General features: G+C 36.1%; 1 protein-coding gene across 5 annotated transcripts in view; it reads right to left on the bottom strand.

Moving 5' to 3' along the window:
* Positions 1-15,278, bottom strand: part of LOC121369165 (plexin-A4-like) — a 250,532-nt gene that overhangs the window by 74,847 nt on the left and 160,407 nt on the right. For all 5 annotated transcript variants that reach the window (XM_041494064.1, XM_041494067.1, XM_041494068.1 and 2 more), the window contains exons 6-7: positions 3,326-3,461; positions 1,871-2,039 (exon numbers count right to left, since the gene is read on the bottom strand). In XM_041494064.1, the coding sequence (XP_041349998.1) occupies positions 1,871-2,039; positions 3,326-3,461 (305 nt within the window). The remainder of the gene's footprint in view (positions 1-1,870; positions 2,040-3,325; positions 3,462-15,278) is intronic.

The raw sequence follows: 15,278 nt of genomic DNA, 5'->3' as shown, positions 1-15,278 counted from the left end.
TTAGATTCACAATCTAGACTTCATTATTTCAATAATCAGATGGGCTGTCAGTTTGTGCGCAGTTGCTTATTTTTTTCTGACAGAGCTTTTCCATGAACAGTCTAAAGACATTTTCTTTCTTCTTTTTTTTTTTTTACATGAAATCAGTTGATCTTATTTAACCTAACCTTGAGCACCACCACTGTGCAGTATAAACACAGGTGGCTAACACAGAGATAAAAGGCAAAAGTATCAAACCATCTTGGAACTGGTGATGAGGCCATTTGTGAACAAAAGACCCGACAATCATATTTTCAGAATGTCACTTTATGAAACTTGAAGGAAATTGTTCAATGCTAGTACAGGGCCGAATTCAGCCAGCCCAAGCAGAAGAAATGTCTACAACGCTTGAACTTAAGAATTTGTCTCCCACGGCAATTTTTAAAAGAATTGCAATGGGTGAAACAGTCCACCGACTGCAATTTTGAGCCTGCCTATGGCAATTTTTTAAAAGTGACAGTTGTAGCAAATGAACCTGACTGAAAGGCTATCTTGTTATATGAAGACATTTAAATGTACAAATGTTAAATATTGGCAGATAATGTACACCAGGTGTATAGATTTCACAATTGTTGAGGAGCTTTACCGATGGCACAAACGTGCCTTCGGTGATGCTCTCTACCTATGGCAATTTTTATCTCAATGACGGCAATTGCCGTCGCTGCCGCCATTAAGTTCGAGCCCTGCATCTACTAGACTGGCTTATGTGCTGCACAGTAAACCAAATTGTCATGTTGGGAACCAATCAAATAGTTCTCAAACATTAGCGAAATCTTTGCTGGCTGAACTTAGGGCTGGTTCCCAGTGATTGATAGACACTACCCAACAAAGTGACTTCTAGAAGAACCTCCCTACTTCTACCAAGGCTACTTAGTTCAATGATATATATTTCCCTACAGGCAACCAGGACAGCACACACCATTGTCTTTAATACATACATCTCAAATGAAATGGAAAAGAAACAACTCATGGGTATCTGTCCTGTTACTCACTACAGTAGTGGATCCAGGGGGTCCAGGGGTCACCCCCCTTTTGAAAACTGACCATAAACTTTAAGGAGAAACGTGATTATATTAACTGTTCTGTGTAAAAAAAGAGATCAGTCATCACATTTGGACCCACCCCTTTTAAGGAATCCTGCATCCGTGCCTGCACTGCACTTAGTTCAGTAACTTCATAAAAAATATACCAAGACAAAATAAGTTTAGCATTTTGATATTACTGCATTGTACTTTAAAATACAAGCAACATTCAATGACATGACAGTTACTCATTTCATTACGTACTGAAAATCTCCTGTTACTTACACTGACAAAGGAAGCATCAACTAAATCCAATGTCTGATTTCACCTTAAAAGTCACAAGTTTTCTTAGATATTTAAAGGGACAGACCCTAGTTTCAACCCATGAAAATTAACATGAAGTTTAGTTAATCTACAAACCTGTGATGCATTTGGATAAAGTTACAATTGAGTGAAATATGAGTCTATAACCTTGAAATGGTGAATTACCCTCTAAAAATAAACTAAAACTCGACTCCATAACTGTTGCTTCTCAGATGCACATGCGTTTTTAAAAATATGAGAAATGCATTGTGTGATTTTAAAAACACCAGGATGATCAAAAACACTTCGACTGTATGGAAATCGATAATCTAAACAATAAAATGTAAGTAAAGTATGATTTCATTTATCAAAACCGACTCTAATAGTAAAAAAATATGTCTTAGTGTTTAAAAACTAGGGTATGTCCTTTTAAGCACATTTACCAAACTGCTAAACATTTTTGTCTTAGTATAGTGTGTGAACATATTACTGTATTTTACACTCACCCTGGCCTGTTGGGAACGGTGGTAGTTGATTGGGCAGGGGGGTGAAACACTCGACTCCCTTCTTCCGCCGCTGTGCCCGCGTGATGATGGAGGAGTAGTGGCTGTTGTAGCTGAACGCACACTCGTAATTGCCTTGAAACTGGGGCAGATTCTCAATTTCTACTATTAGCTGAAGACAGAGATAAAACCCGGTATTAAGATTTTAATACACGTAGTCGTAACATTTCTATGGTAGCGGAACATAAACTCATTAAGGACCTTAAAACTGGGGCAGATGCTCAATTTCAACTATTAGTAAATGACAGGGGAAAAGATGGTGTTAAGATTATAATACATAAAGTTATAACATTGCTATGGCAGCTATTTAGTATTTGTAACTAATATGCTTAAAGCAAACACATAGAAAACTGCAGCAAATTCTTTACTGAATACATAATATTTGTAGCAAACATAATTTAGTGTAAAATGTTAAAAATTCCTTTTGTCTAATGACAATTTTGATTTATTAATCATTGACTATTGGATGTCAAATATTTGGTAATTTTGACATATACAATGTAGTCTTAAGAGAGAAAACCTGCTGGTAGTACTAAACCATATAACTTCCGGCTGGGTCAAAGTTCGAGGTGCACCCAACTTTTGATAGAGAAGTGAACACCACAAGTCCTGTGATTGGTTATAAATGTGAGTGTGTTGGTTGTAAAAAATAATAATTTCATCTGGGTAAAAAAAATGTGCAATTTTATTTCATCTAGTACCAATGTGTCAAGTAGCCTTGTGCTTGAAACATGTATGGGGTACCTGTAAAAAAACAGTACTCGAATTTTGTGCGAAACTAGGATAGTCATAGACGCTACCCGTTATCTCAGAAACGAGCAGCTTGACCCCCATTTTTTTCTGATTCACTTTAAGTGTAAGGGGTGGTAGTATTTATATCCGTGGCGTTTATGTCGGTTGATACGTTGCAGGTAGGAGTTTTAGCCACATATGTTACTATTGTCGTCTATGGGATTTGATTTGGTAGTATACACCCTGCTACATTTTTCCATTAGTAGCAAGGGATCGTTTATATATATCATCCCACGAACAGGATAATACATACCACAGCCTTTGATATACCAGTTGTGGTGCACTGACTGGAACGAGAAAACGGACCATGCATCAGGCGAGCTCTCTGCACATTAATATATTTTAAGCAACAGCTATTTGATGTTAAACATTTGATAATTCAGTCTTGAAAGAAACCCGCACATTTTACCATTAGCAGGTCAGGTCAAGTCAGAGTGTTTAACGTACAAATTCAGAACAAGCTGTTGTAGCGCACGCCTGTCCTGGGCACAGGTATTGACCTCAGCCGGCTCCTCTGTCCAGGACAACATTAGCAGCAAGGGATCTTTTATATATACACACATTCCCACAGACAGGACAGCACATTCCACAGACTTTGATACTTACCAGTCGTGTCTTGCCATGGTGGTCTTTCTGCAGATTGTCTGGGAGGACCTTTGTGATGTTGGTACACTGCTGTCCCTTGTAGGGCAACCATCGCATGGGCGTGTCATGAGACTCACACTCTTCCCGGGAACTACACCTGTAATGAGATAACAAACACAAGTAATAACAATGTGGCAAGATAGGAAATATACCTGTAACGACATAACAAACAAAGCAAAATAGGAAATACACCTGTAACACACCAAAGACAATTTGTAATAGTCTGGAATGACTAGATCACAAACTTGTTGCCAATAGCAATATGAATTCCACAGAATTAAAATGTCTCACAATCTAGTTCGGGGATAATTAATTAGCTTATAATAATTGTTATGACTAATGTTTTCATTCAATAGTTCAGCTAAAAAATAAATATGTCTATTAACTTCTGGCAACACATACAGTGAAACTCCTATAAACTGAACAACCACTGGATCAAATGAATGAATGAATAAATAATGTATAACAACGCCCCAGACCAAAAATATGCATCAGGTATTAGTTGTTAAACAAAGCTAAGCAAGTTAAAAGGCTGGTTTTAAGACATATCTGGTTTAGAGAGGTTATGCGCTGTACTGATATTTTAAAAAGGGATTCCGAAAGATTTCTGGTTTTGAGGGAATTCCGGATAGCTGAAGGTCCAGTGCTGTGGGGTTTCTCTGTACATAGCATATGCAACAAGCTTATCCAGGGAACAAAGAAGTATAAAGTGATGACATGAGTATTAGACCAGTGTCAATAATGTTTATCTCCACACATTAGTGGCATAGCGAGATGGGGGGGAGGGGGCACACCCTTCCCCCCCCCCCAATCAGACCTTTTTTCTTTTACTATAGTAAATTTTATAAAATCATATATGCATACATAGTGTGGGTTCTCCCCAAACCCAACAATGAATTACATGTATACAACACAAGAGAAGAATATGCACAGTGATATAATAGGTACCATGTGTGGAACTTAATTGCTTAGAACTACAGAGATTTATTCAGGATTGTTTGTCAGGGTCCCATGTTTGATGGGATTAGTAACTGGGATGTTTTCAGGCCACTTAATGATGCAGTACATGACTGTTAAATTAGTTTATTACAACAGACATATATTTCATATATATATTGGGAATTTTTAGCATAGAAATTGGAAATTTTCAGTGCCACTTTCTTTTGGCCAGTGGCCTATCTTCGGACCCACGGAATGGCTGGATAAATCCCTAAACTAATAGATTTGTGTTAAATAAGACTATATATATTCATTCCTTTTTAATTTCACATTAACATAAAGTATAATATATATTTATATTTTTGTTTTGTTAAAATAAAATACAATACAAATGTACTTAATATATAATGTTAGCACGTAAAAGTACTTTATAATTTTTAAGCTTCTTTTTTTTTTTTTTCACTTGAACAAGCCTGAAGATTGACAAAATGAAGATGTACATGATAAGACATTTGATTCATTTGCTTCCTGTAAAGTGAATCACATGCATGAGTTTTCCCAATGTCCATCTCATTTAGCAGCGTCAAAAGATATTTCAGACATCAATGAGTCAATCTGCTCATTCTGTTTCCACTCCAGGCAAAAAATATTCAAACCAGCCTGAGGAAGTCTTAGAATAACATCTTGTTTGTTCTGTGAGCTTGCACAGTTTGAAACCTTGCTCCACACCACCAAGAACACAATCAAAGGCCCTATGATGGGCTCAACAAAGCATGGCCTTCATGGTGAAGTGGCCTTTGTAATAAAGAGCAAGTATTTTTACCTCCATAAAAAAAATTTTTTAAGACTTTAAAAATTATTTCTATATAAAGACTGTGGATATGGATATATCAGACATCATGTCCTGTCTGTGGTAAAGTGCATATATAAAAGATCCTTTACTGCTTTTCAGAAGGAAAGGAAATGTTTTATTTAATGACACACTCAACACATTTTATTTATGGTTATATAGCGTCAGACATATGGTTAAGGACCACACAGATATCGAGACAGGAAACCAGCTGTCGCCACTTCATGGCTACTCTTTTTGATTAGCAGCAAGGGATCTTTTATATGCACCATCCCACAGACAGGATAGTACATACCACGGCCTTTGTTACACCAGTTATGGAGCACTGGCTGGAACGAAAAATAGCCCAATGGGTCCACCGACGGGGATCGATCCTAGACTGACCATGCATCAAGTAAAATGCTTTACCACTGGGCTACGTCCTGCCCCTGCTTTTCAGAAAGAGTAGCCTAGTAATGGATACACACACATGTTCTCTTTCTCTCCATCTCTTTCTCTCTCTCACCCTCTTTCTCCCTGTCTGTCTGTCTGTGTCTCTGTCTCTCTCTGTCTCTGTCTCCCCCACCCCTTTCTTCCAAGTGTCAAAATACCCATATGTTAGACATCAAATAGTCCTAGTATCATTAAAGAAATAATATTTTATTTTCCTGTAAACTGATGTAAACGGTAAGTATATTAACTCTGTATTTTACCTTGTAACAAATCCACTTTATATGAGCAAGTGATCTTATACATTTATACATAGATACATGCTAATACATGCATTTATGCACAAAAAGAGAAAAGAAACAGAAAAGAAACAAACATCTGTTTAAAAAACCCTGGGCACATTTTAAACTATGGCTATTTGGTGTCAAAATATGGCTGAGAAAGAAAGAAATGAATTTTACACTGCCACAAACTAGGCCACTCATATCGATAAAGCAGCAATGGATCTTTAATATGCAATTTTCGATAGATTGGACAGTATCATTTGATGTACCAATTGTAGATTACTGGTTTGGATGGAAAAAACCCAAGACCCATGAGGGTGATCGATCCTATGACCCATCACACCCCTGGCAAGCACTATTACATGGTGTCCTTTTTAAACAGGTGGCTGTTTTTCAAGGTGTCATCAATAGTGGGTTCGGTTGTATACAAATGAATATAGGCAAGATTTTCAGTATGTACAGTGTAACAAGAAGCAAGCAGCTTGGAATGATTGCGGACAAGGACAGGGATGTGAAACTGGATGGTAAAATACTTTAAAGAAAGGACATGCTGTCAAATATGCAAAAGAAAATTGAAAGAGAAAAATAAACAGGTAATCTTTTAGTTTATATTTTCTTGCTCAATAAATAATTGTAAAAATACATGTTCATGTTTTCAAATTATTTTAAAAAAAAGAAAAGAAAATGAACTTTCTCAGTCAATTAAGCCAGCATTCAAAGATTGCCAGCATGAATTAGACAGACATAAATGGTTTAATCTAGATGTGTATTAAAAAAAATGGAAATCCTAAATCAATGTATTAATGCTAAGAAATGGTAGTCGGTATACAATACCACTCAGCTTATTCTAAAAGGCTGTGCTGGATTAGTCTATAATTAGCATGGTGCTAATCTTTAATACTGTATGTTTTGTAAATCATTAATACATTTAAATGTGTTCCATTTTGTAAAAACCTGTAGAGAAAATAAATTTTATTATACTGTAACAGTGCTTTGATTAATTAAAGAGTTAAATATAATCTTGATAAATATATAAAATTACCCACAAAATCAACTGCAAAATTAATAATTTCTGTGTATTTGCAAAATTTCTCTAAAACACTGTAATTGATGTCTGAGTACTATTAAAATAAGTGTTATGTCTATTTATTAAAAAATATATGTATTACTGGCCATTTTGAGGTAAATGCAAATCATCAAAACCATCAAAACTAGTATAAAGTAAATAAACTTTTATTATTACAAGGAAGGAAATGTTTTATTTAACAATGCACTCAAAACATTTTATTAATGGTTATATGATGTCAAACAGATGTAGAGAGAGGAAACTCGCTGTCGCCACTTCATGGGCTATTCTTTTCGATTAGCAGCAAGGGATCTTTTATATACACCACCCCACAGACAGGATAGGAGATACCACGGCCTTTGTTACACCAGTTGTGGAGTAATGGCTAGAATGAGAAATACCCCAATGGGGCCACCGATGGGGATCGATCATAAACTGACCGCGTATCAAGCAAGTGCTTGACCACTGGGCTACGTCCCACCCCTTTATTATTACAAATACATAAGCCTGTAGGAATGATATGTGAGTGTACGTGTGGTTGGAGAGTGAAACAATTATAAACCAACTTACCAAATGACCAACCAACCAATCCCCAAACCAATCCCCAAAAAGGGAAGAGAAGTTTATTTTGTTTAATGACACCACTAGAGCACATTGATTATAATCATCAGCTATTGGATATCAAACATATGGTAATTTTGACAGTCAAAGAAAGGAAACCCGCTACATGTTTCCATTAGTAGCAAGGGATCTTTTATATACACCATCCCACAGACAGGATAGCACATATCTTGGCCTTTGATAAATCAGTTGTGGTGCACTGGCTGGAGCAAGAAATAGCCCAGTGGGTCCACCAACGGGGATCGATCCTAGATTGACTGCACATCAAGCGAGTGCTTTACCACTGGACTACATCCTGCCCAAACCAACCAATCAATATACAAATCAACTGAAATCACTCAATAAATCAATTAAGTCATATTAATTCTCAGTATATTGGTATACAAGAGAAATTGGTTACTTAAGTAGTCAATAGTTATGAACTGATCAGTGAAGTAAAATCATGTAGTGGTCTAGCCAGATCGATACGATGAAACGTAACCGATATGTCTACATTAAGCTGTGATCCTTTATATCAATACACTGTGTTGGGACCAATATTGAACAGACCATCTCTAACAGCACTTATCGGCCACTTCAAAAGAACCAAGCCAACTTGCAATAATCTTCTACTAAAGCTATCAGGTTGCTACTCCACTCAAATTTGTTATCTAAAAGACAGGAAATTAAGTCCACTGCCAAGTGCCACAAGGTAATGATACTAATATTTGCTCTTCATGTAATTTTAGCATCCACGGTTTCGGCTAAGTAAAACTTGGGCATCACAGAATGAGGCCTGCAGAAATGATTCAGTTCACATTATTTACAGTAATCGGTATTTTGTGAAAGAAAAATATTACTGTTGATGAACACAATAACATAAGATACAATGCAGGGGAAAGCAAGCAATTAACATGGTGCAACATTCGGTTTTACTTATAATTATAATTCAAACAGACAGTTCTAGTTTTGATAACACTAATGCAACTGTAGTTTCACTTGCTAATTTTGTACTAGTAACTACGAATACACTAACAGTATCTAGGATCCCCTGAGTAAGTAATTTTTCATCATATATTGAAAAGGCGGTTGATTCCATGATTTCTCCAGACCCTCAATTCATGCCTAGCCCATCCATCTACAGAGTCCACCACAGACAATAAGAGTTGTTCAGATTTTGAAGAATTTGTACTTGGGTGCATACTGTTTTGGATTTGATTTTCGTTTGTAGAAGAGTTCAAAGAACAAGGACACAGGGTGTAGTGTGCTTGAGTGCTAGGATGAGGGTTCAGTTTTGGACTGCATTTTGAAAGAGTATTTACGGCTATAACTATTCATGCTGGAAAAGAGTTGGTTTTATACTCTGAAGCATACTAAAACAAAAACACTACTTGTGCCATATAGGTTACTCCATATAGCAACAAAACTGAGCAGGATCTAGTTCTCTTCTTTATTTCAGGACACCAAATTTAATTCATACAAAGCTGAGAAATTACAAAAAAATCAATGTGAAGATGTCTATCCCTGCATGTCACAAGGCAACAAAGTACATAACACAATTCCGACTTGTCTGCATCAAGTTTCAGCCATTTTCTCTTGTGCATTATCATGAGATGTAAATACAAGACTTTAATGCAAATATGATGGAAACAGATACCTTTGCAGCAAGAATCCATCTCAAATGTGGTTATTAGTATGCTAGGGGAATGTATTCCCATATGCTCGGGGAATACAAACTGTGCATAAAAAACACATGAAGAATGTTTGTCTTGTCCACTGATAGAACTATCTGTGAAATATTTCCACATGTTATCATCTAAGTAAACAATCACTCATTCTATAAGAAGAATTTGATACTGGTCAGCTAAAAGTACAATAAAAATTTGTTGGGGGGGGGGGGGGGGGGGAGGCAGGACGTAACCCAGTGGTAAAGTGTTAGCTTGATGTGTAGTAGGTCCAGGATTGAACCCCGTCGGTGGACACATTGGGCTATTTCTCGTTCCAGCCAGTGCTCCACAACTGGTTAACAAAGGCTGTCGTATGTACTATCCTGTCTGTGGGATGGTGCATATAAAAGATCCCTTGCTGCTAATGGAAAAAAGTAGCCCATGAAGTGGCGACAGTGGGTTTCCTCTTTCAATATCTGTGTGGTCCTTAACCATATGTCTGACGCCATATAACCATAAATAAAATAAAATGTGTTGAGTGCGTCATTAAATAATACATTTCCTTCCTTCCTATTTAATTTTCAAAGATTTTTTTCTACACTAATGATGCCAATATACCTATACCTATATTAATAATATGCAGTGTGTACCTCTAATGATGCCAATATACCTATACCTATATTAATAATATGCAGTGTGTACCTCTAATGATGCCAATATACCTATACCTATATTAATAATATGCAGTGTGTACCTCTAATGATGCCAATATACCTATACCTATATTAATAATATGCAGTGTGTACCTCTAATGATGCCAATATACCTATACCTATATTAATAATATGCAGTGTGTACCTCTAATGATGCCAATATACCTATACCTATATTAATAATATGCAGTGTGTACCTCTAATGATGCCAATATACCTATACCTATATTAATAATATGCAGTGTGTACCTCTAATGATGCCAATATACCTATACCTATATTAATAATATGCAGTGTGTACCTCTAATGATGCCAATATACCTATACCTATATTAATAATATGCAGTGTGTACCTCTAATGATGCCAATATACCTATACCTATATTAATAATATGCAGTGTGTACCTCTAATGATGCCAATATACCTATACCTATATTAATAATATGCAGTGTGTACCTCTAATGATGCCAATATACCTATACCTATATTAATAATATGCAGTGTGTACCTCTAATGATGCCAATATACCTATACCTATATTAATAATATGCAGTGTGTACCTCTAATGATGCCAATATACCTATACCTATATTAATAATATGCAGTGTGTACCTCTAATGATGCCAATATACCTATACCTATATTAATAATATGCAGTGTGTACCTCTAATGATGCCAATATACCTATACCTATATTAATAATATGCAGTGTGTACCTCTAATGATGCCAATATACCTATACCTATATTAATAATATGCAGTGTGTACCTCTAATGATGCCAATATACCTATACCTATATTAATAATATGCAGTGTGTACCTCTTATGATGACCAATATGGAGATAGTCATGAGATTTTCCAACTGTGAAGTCTAAATTTAAAATACAGTAAAATATATTATTTATATATTATTATTAGAAGTAATTTTTGTTCAATTTCAGCTGAAGGTTTTTCACAGACGTGTGCATAAATGCACTACATTATGCTAATTTGTTAATAGCATACATAGTCATTGGCCTCCGTTAAAACAGAAATAACCAGTTCTGTTTTTAATTTAATATAGAAAAATCTCTTTAAATAATATGGAATATTTGTTTAAAGACCCCACAGTCAATTTTAAACTATGGCTCTTTTGTGTCTAACATACAGTTATAGCTTGCATTGTCTAGACAGAATGGAAAATTGCTGCTACATTTGAATCAGAATAGCACCAAGAGATCTTTTAAATGCACATTTCCCGAGACAGGACAAGAGCAATTGATGTATCTGTCAGAGATTGCGATAGGGATCCACTCAGGCAATTGATACTATGACCCGTCACACTTACGGTGAACACCCCACCACTGACTATAACCCACTCCCCATCACTGAAGTAAAAGTAAAGTTTGTTTTGTTTAACAGCACCACTAGAGCACATTGATTTATTAATCATAGGCTATTGGACGTTTGGTAATTTTGACACAGAATTTCAGAGAGAAAACCCAATACATTTTTTTCCATTAGTAGCAAGGCATCTTTTATAAGCACCATTCTTACATACCATGGTCTTTGCTATACCAGTTGAACTAACTGGAATGAGAAATAGCTCAATGGACCCACCAATGGGGATCGATCCCAGTCACAGAAGTAAGACACTAAGTGTAACCAGTTTAGCCAGTATGCATTGCATGTGTACAGAATCCTCGAGTTGTCAAGTTTATATTTGCAAAAAAGAAAGAAGAAAAAACCCCTGAAGTGTTCTAAAAGCTGTAGCAGCCTCAGATACGAAGCAAAGAGCTCAGTAATAGTGATTAGAAGAAACAAAACCCTCATTATAATCAATTTCCACAAGCCTATTAACCATGAAATAGGTCTCTTACAGAATTAATGTGTCCATTTCACAAGCTAATTTATCTCCCAAGTATTCGCTGTGTTGCGAAACAGATCATTATGTATGGATATAATAAGCTCTGGGCTACAAAAACTTATCTCACAGTATCACACTGCGCTGGAGACCGCATACACAGTGATAATTAACAAATTGATTTACAATAATTGGAAACTTCTTTCCCCGAGTTCTTTTAGAGTTCAAAGACACAGAATCATCTGGTGAGTGGGCCTGCGACTCAATGGCATAATTAGACTGAGTATTGAAATGTATACACATGATGATAATTTGAAACAGATTCTCTCAGCTAGGAAGTAATGAAGCCTTGCTGAGATTTGTGGACAGAAAACACTGTCACATACATTGCATCAATGGGAATTTGTTTGGTGTTGGGTTCAGTTGTATCAAAACAAATGAATACTTTCCAGGGGATTTAAAGGCGCCATCTTAAAGTTGCATAATGGTGGCTTTTCTGCCAGAATTAATTAATAACTTGGAAATGTAAGCGATATACCTTCAACTATACTGAACATCAAAAGAAATTCAAACAGTAATTTTGTGTTCTTGAATTTATTTTAAATGATTCAATTTGAATCCCATACCGTCTTTGTGTGTATTAAAATTATCATGTCTTGTTAACATATTAGATCCATTTCAAGTCTTTTTGCTGAATTAATTTTATTATGAAAAACTAAATTTATAAAACAATTTTTTTAAATGTTTGTCATTCAGTATGTATACCCATACTACAGTACACACATTCACCGTGATCATAGAAGAGCAAAAGAAAAAGAAAGGAATGCCCCCAGTATATTATTCAATCAGGACTTATAAAGAGTATAACATATAGCACTTGGTCTAAAATTTGGAGAAAAAAAACCTACAGCTGTCATATTGTATAGCCATCTTGTAAACAAACATTCCTTTCCTTTGATAGGCATGGGGAAAAAAAAGTAAAGATCAGGTGATGGCTTGGTAACCTTTGTGATAGATGTAGACATATATTCAGCGATGCAGTGATCAATGTTATTATCAACTGCGGTAAGCAACTGAAGACCAGAATCGTTTATTTTCAGTCTTAAAGAATTGTGCAACCACTTGAATCAATCAGAGAAGTCAGGGCCTATAATTTTATAGATTTTCTTCAAACTGACTGGCGGTGTGTCCAAAAAACCCAATTTTCCAATAAAACAATGACAGACACAATGTTTTTTCTCATGCAGCAAAGGAGATGCTAACCGTGTTAAGAATTCTTTGAAGTCACGCTTAAACGTGTGATGTCACACAGAACAGATACTTAGGCTTGCATCACAAAGACATGAATTATTTAATTAAAAACCCCTCTAAGGATCAAGGAAATTGGATACGCAAGATGCTGGTTGAAACGTCTTCAATGTGGAAATCAATGCATCTAAACCCATGTACAGTAAAGTCTTTTCATAAAATATTTTAATGACTGTTCAAACCTTTTCAATTCTGAAGATAAAAAAAAGCTAAACCCATGCATAATCAACTCTTTTCATAAAACATTACAACAACTGTTCAAACCTTTTCAGTTTTGAAGATAAAAGAATCTAAACCCATGTACAGTCAACTGTTTCACAACACATTTTAATGAAGACTCCAGTAGCAGAAAACCCAGTTTGGATCAAATATGCTTCATTTGTTCTTTTGAATGGGGTATTCAAATTGGGTCTTAGACACTTGGATTTTATCACTTCATCTACGTACTACGTCATATTAGCTTGGCTGCTGGCGTACAGATCCAACAATATCTTCCACACATCATTAGCCACATGTATCACATTCTCATGGAATATCTCACATAATTGAATAACAGATTCAAACACTTTTGAAAGGGAAAAAGAAAGAAATGTTTTATTTAACGACACACTCAACACATTTTATTTACGGTTATATGGCATCAAACATATGGTTAAGGATCACAGCGATCATGAGAGAGGAAACCCATTGTCGCCACTTTATGGGCTGCTCTTTTTGATTAGAAGCCTTTGATATACCAGTCGTGGTGCACTGGCTGGATCGAGAAATAGCTCAATGAGCCCACTGACGGGGATCGATCCAAGACCGACTGCACATCGAGCAAGCGCTGTACCACTGGGAATACTTCCTTTCTTTCTGCTTTACAAATTTAATCAAATTACTGTTTGGACAAACCATATATCTGCACTAAACATACAGCCAATTTCATATAATATTTAAAATGAAGGATTTGAATCTAGTGCACAGACTCGCATGGCATTTGACACATCGGGACCCTTAATCACTCAGCCACTAGGACATCCATATAAAATGGAAGCCCAATTAACTGTAGTCAAGGATGTGTACTTTCAAACACTTGGTCTGAAAGTGGACTAGCAAGATATATTATTTATTATTAGGCCATACACAATATCAAACTCTTTATTTTGTCAGTATATAAATATCTTGGATGTTGGCAATAATATACATGCATTTATTACATACCCATTTAATCTTACTATAGCAATAAAGACAATTGTGACCATGCAATAAAAACATATTTTATCGAATGTGTGTGATACAAAATCTCGCATCTGTAGTACATGTTCACCCAAATGATTGTTTTTATTTTTATTTAATGACACCACTCGGCTATTGGATGTCAAAGATATGGTCATTTTGACACAGTCACCTGCAACATTTTTCCATTATTAGCAAGAGATCTTTTATATGCACCATCCCACAGACAAGATAGCACATACCATGACCTTTAATATACCAGTCGTGGTGCACTGGCTATAGCGAGAAATAGCCCAAAAGGCCCACCGATGGGGATCGATCCTAAACTGACCATGCATCAAGTGAGCGTTTTACCTCTGGGCCAGTCCTCTTCACCCGAATGACATCATGTTCCTAACCAAGTGTTCTGTCAATTGCATAAAACTCATCCAACTTTTCAGACGAAGTAAGTTGTGTTATTTAATTAAACTTTTGTTAATCATGTTATGGAAAGAAAGAAAAAGAAAGAAATGTTTTATTTAACGACACACTCAACACATTTTTTTTACGGTTATATGGCGTCAGACATATGGTTAAGGACCACACAGATTTTTTGAGAGGAAAACCGCACCGCACCGCACTGCAGGATAGCACAAACCATGGCCTTTGTTGAACCAGTTATGGATCACTGGCCGGTGCAAGTGGATTGAGCCTTGTGGAGCACTCACTCAGGGTTTGGAGTCGGTATCTGGATTAAAAATTCCATGCCTCGACTGGGATCCGAATCTACCAGCCTGTAGACCAATGGCTTAACCACTATGCCACCGAGGCCGGTCAAATATGGAAAGATTGTATATAATAAATACAGAACCATATACCAGTTGTTTTGCCATGTTATTTATTGCACTTGTTTATAGTGCGTGAGATTTATACCACTCGTGGTATATTATTGTGCACTATAAACTATAAACTTGGCAAACCAACTGGTATGTGGTTCTGTCTATGTATTACACATC

This window comes from Gigantopelta aegis, chromosome 3 (assembly GCF_016097555.1).
Source record: "Gigantopelta aegis isolate Gae_Host chromosome 3, Gae_host_genome, whole genome shotgun sequence".
Taxonomy (NCBI): domain Eukaryota; kingdom Metazoa; phylum Mollusca; class Gastropoda; order Neomphalida; family Peltospiridae; genus Gigantopelta; species Gigantopelta aegis.
Note: the sequence above shows the minus strand (reverse complement) of the source record. Positions and strands in the feature narration are given on the sequence as shown.